The sequence below is a fragment of the Sinocyclocheilus rhinocerous genome, unplaced genomic scaffold, assembly GCF_001515625.1.
Source record: "Sinocyclocheilus rhinocerous isolate Xijiao unplaced genomic scaffold, SAMN03320098_v1.1 scaffold3235, whole genome shotgun sequence".
NCBI lineage: Eukaryota > Metazoa > Chordata > Actinopteri > Cypriniformes > Cyprinidae > Sinocyclocheilus > Sinocyclocheilus rhinocerous.
The window spans coordinates 428-4,316 of NW_015623484.1; the positions used below are offsets into that span (position 1 = coordinate 428).

Consider the following 3,889-nt stretch of genomic DNA (forward strand, 5'->3'; position numbering starts at 1 on the left):
GGTTTGATTTCAGTCTCAAGCTGAGCACACAGAGCGTCAGATTAAGAAGGAGTTTAAGAAGCTTCGTCAGTATTTCAGAGATGAAGAAGAAGCTACAATCACTGCACTGAAGGAGGAAGAGGAGCAGAAGAAGCAGCTGATGAAGGAGAAGCTGGAGGAGATCAACAGACACATCTCAGCTCTTTCACACACAATCAAAGACACGGAGGAGATGATGAAAGACAATGACGTCTTATTTCTAGAGGTAACTGCTGATTTTATATGGGCTGCAAACACTAATTGATAAAATATTCAATATCAAATTTCATTATTAATGAAATCAGTCTGCTGTGCAATGAAAATATCCGACAGTCACATTACTTACAGTATTGAAAAAAAGAGTCATATGATTATTAACATTTTGCAGGAAGGCTCATCCTGACAGCAAATGATTTTCCGTCAGTCAAAAATTGCAGAAATTTGTTTTCGGGTAATTAAATGACTACAGTACAATTTAAATTGTATATGTGACGCAAGTAAATGTAATTTTATGAGAGCAGAAATTGCAAAGAGACTCTCACAGCGTAAAGAAAGTGAATGTGTGTTCCTCCTACCAGTTAACATTTAGTCTAATGTGTGTTTTTTTTTTTTACTTATTATAATGTGTAACGTTTCTTTAAACTTTCTTCATATTTTAAATCTTCTTGCACATGATATATAAAAACCTATGCACACTTTGTCTCATAGCTGTCAATTTGCACACTCTTTGGAGGACACCATTATCAAAAGCGATTATCAAAAGGATCATTAGTTGCAGCCCTAATTTTGTTGATTTCTCATTTTAGATCATTGATTGATGATTGAGTTGTTGATGATAAATTGTGTGTTTGTTCTGCAGAAGTTTCCAGTCTCAATGGAAAGGTGAGTGATCTGCTGGTGTTTCTGGTCTCTCTGCTTCTGATCCAAAGCCACTGCAGTTCTGATCCTGAATGTTCTTCCAGAGTCCAGATCTCATCACAGCCCGATCCACAGATGCCTTCTGGAGCTTTGATTCATGTGCCATGTTACTTGGGCAACCTGCCCTTCAGAGTCTGGAAGAAGATGCAGGACATTGTCCAAAACAGTGAGTCTGGAGAACATTTGTGCTCTTACATATAGTTACAAACACTTCTCTGAGACTTGGCTGAAGATCCAGTTGCAGTCTTTATTAATCCAAAGAGTAGTCAAAAGCAGGCGAAGGTCCAAACATACAGAAATCAAGATAATCCAATTCAGGGTAAAATTCAAACAACTAGGCAGAGGATTAAAACACAGTATCCAGGACAGCAATACAGGAGCTCAGACATGCAGTAGTAACATAATAGCAAGACTACACAAAGAATGCATGGGAAGACACCACTTAAATAAGCCAGAGCAAACAAAGTAACCTCCAGCTGGTGATCGGGACACACATACAATACACTGGAAATGACACATAGAGGAATATTTACATATTTAAAGATGGCTGATGTGTTTGATCAGTAGGTCCAGTTTCATAATTCATAATAATCTGTGTTGGGTTCACTCTTGATAATTATATGAACATCAGAATAATAGCATCTGTTGACTGTGTCTCATCAGCTCCTGTGATTCTGGATCCAAACACGGCTCATCCATCTCTCGTCCTGTCTGATGATCTGACCAGTGTGAGATGGAGTAACATCAGGCAATTGCTTCCTGATATTCCAGAGAGATTCAACATCTATCCCTGTGTTTTGGGTTCAGAGGGTTTTAACTCAGGAACGCACTGCTGGGATGTGGAGGTTAAAGAGAGTTCATCCTGGAGTGTTGGGAGTAACTACAGCATCAAACCAAAGGGAGGTGATTTCTTTAACACTAATGTCTGGAGTGTGCGGTACAAAATGTTTGAAGACTTTGGATTTCCTGTTAAACAGGTCCTTGAGTGTGTGAGAGTTGATCTGGACTATGACAGAGGAACAGTGTCATTTTCTGATCCTGTTACTAACACACATCTACACACATTCAAAACTGCCTTCACTGACACTGTCTTTTTGTTCTTTCATAGCATTTATCCTCTGAAAATCTTACAGTCTAGGTCTAATGCAATCTCTAGCCAAAGTAAATTATAAAATGAACAGTCGTCAGCAATTAGGCAATCCACAACTGAGATTTTCGTGATTCAAATTAAGAACGACAAACCTCCTTATGAAGAATAATGCAGGTTGAGATAAGACACTTTTTTTTTTAATTGTTGAACTAAACATTTAACTTATAAATGAAAAGACGCTATGTAAATTTAATAAAATCACAACAACAATTTAGTTATTTATCTCTCACTTGCCAGGGTAATGTTGTCTTCGCAGCCGCTGATTAACCGACTTATTTTCCGAGACAGTTAAAGATTGACATGTACGGAACCCCTAAAGGGACATGGTGGTGAAAAAAATTATGGGATGGGAGAAAAAAATTCAAATCTTTTGCGTTCCCCTCAGAAAATTTGTGTTCTCTCTCAAAGATATTTTCATTCGCTCGCAGAACTTTTGCATCTCCTTGCAAAACCTGCTGAGTTCAGACAAACACTTCCTGCTAACTTTACAGCTTGCAGTGGCCCAAACAGCTCAGTACATTCACAAAGAACAGGCCCCCGACTGAGCCTGGTTTCTCCCAAGATTTTTTTCTCCATTTCTGTCACCGATGGAGTTTTGAATGTAATAAAATGTGACTTAGGCTATCTGTTTTATTTTTCCACTCTGTTTTTATTTTTTTCCACTCAAAAACTTTTGTTTAGCATGTTATTTTATACATGCAGCAAATGAAAGTAGGCGATTAATCGCGATTAAAAATTTAAAATTCTAACTGTCGGTTAACAAATTTACATTAGTGATTCTTATGCTTGGCTTCCCAGGTAGTATCAGAGACTTCACACTGTCAGTTTTTGGGATTGACAACTGCATTTTCTTTACAGGTGTGAGTCTTGAAATGTCCCGTTCACACAGCAACTCACACCGTGTCCACACCGGACGCAAGCGGCACGACAAAATACTATGGAACTCGTTATAATCAGTGATGCTGTATACACTGGATGTGGTGCGGCGCGACATGACAAATCTCCGACAGTAAACTGCTGTCGCGTTCTATTTATGACTGATACAAATTTCAAATGATTTTCAATGGTCGCTTTGTCGCATCCAGTGTAGACAGACTTTAAGCCTTATTTATACTTTCGCCTGGCTCCGCAGCGCGAACCTCCGCTGACTTTGCCCCCGTGTCAACAAGATTGGTCCCCCCTCTAAATTTGGAATCATATCTCACCAAACAGTTTTGGGTACAATGCACAGTTTTTCCCGTAAACTATAGCTGCTAAATTCAAATCTGTGTTCGCTGGCTGGTGCAGAGCCAGAGACAGATGTGTTTCTACAGTGCTGCGCATTATAACAATCACACACGATTTCGTTGAGCTTATGAATGCAATGACCAATCAGAGGCGTTCAGTTGAGTCATCGCTGAAATGCTGCTGTCTTGTTCACTGTGCGCGATCGCTGACTGAATTCTCTGGCGAATTCTCACATTAGAAAAAAACAACGGAGTGCAGATGTGAAATTCATTTCACAATGTTAACAGCTTCAGTAATTTTAACGGGAGTTTTTGAGAGTGCTTGAATTCGCTAGCCTGAAAATGTTCTTTCATAATGTAAATGTTCGTTGCTCTCTTTCTGTACAATGAAAGTGTTATAATTAGTAACTTACAATGTTTTTATTAAATTCACATTAAATACAAAAGTCAGTCGTATTAAAAATATTTTATGGCATGACACCCATATCTGGTTCTTAAGTAAAAAGACAGGTTTTTATGTGTAGATATACACTCTTAAAAATAAAGGTGCTTCAAAAGGTTCTTCAAGCGATGCCAT

General features: G+C 38.5%; 1 protein-coding gene across 1 annotated transcript; it reads left to right on the forward strand.

Moving 5' to 3' along the window:
- The first annotated feature begins 875 nt into the window (after positions 1–875).
- LOC107751831 (zinc-binding protein A33) lies at positions 876–1,921 on the forward strand. The gene is made up of 4 exons (XM_016567630.1): positions 876–900; positions 981–1,102; positions 1,600–1,839; positions 1,914–1,921. Exons 1-4 carry the CDS (start codon positions 893–895, stop codon positions 1,919–1,921), a joined length of 378 nt encoding a protein of 125 aa, XP_016423116.1. The 5' UTR covers positions 876–892.
- Positions 1,922–3,889: the final 1,968 nt, after the last annotated feature.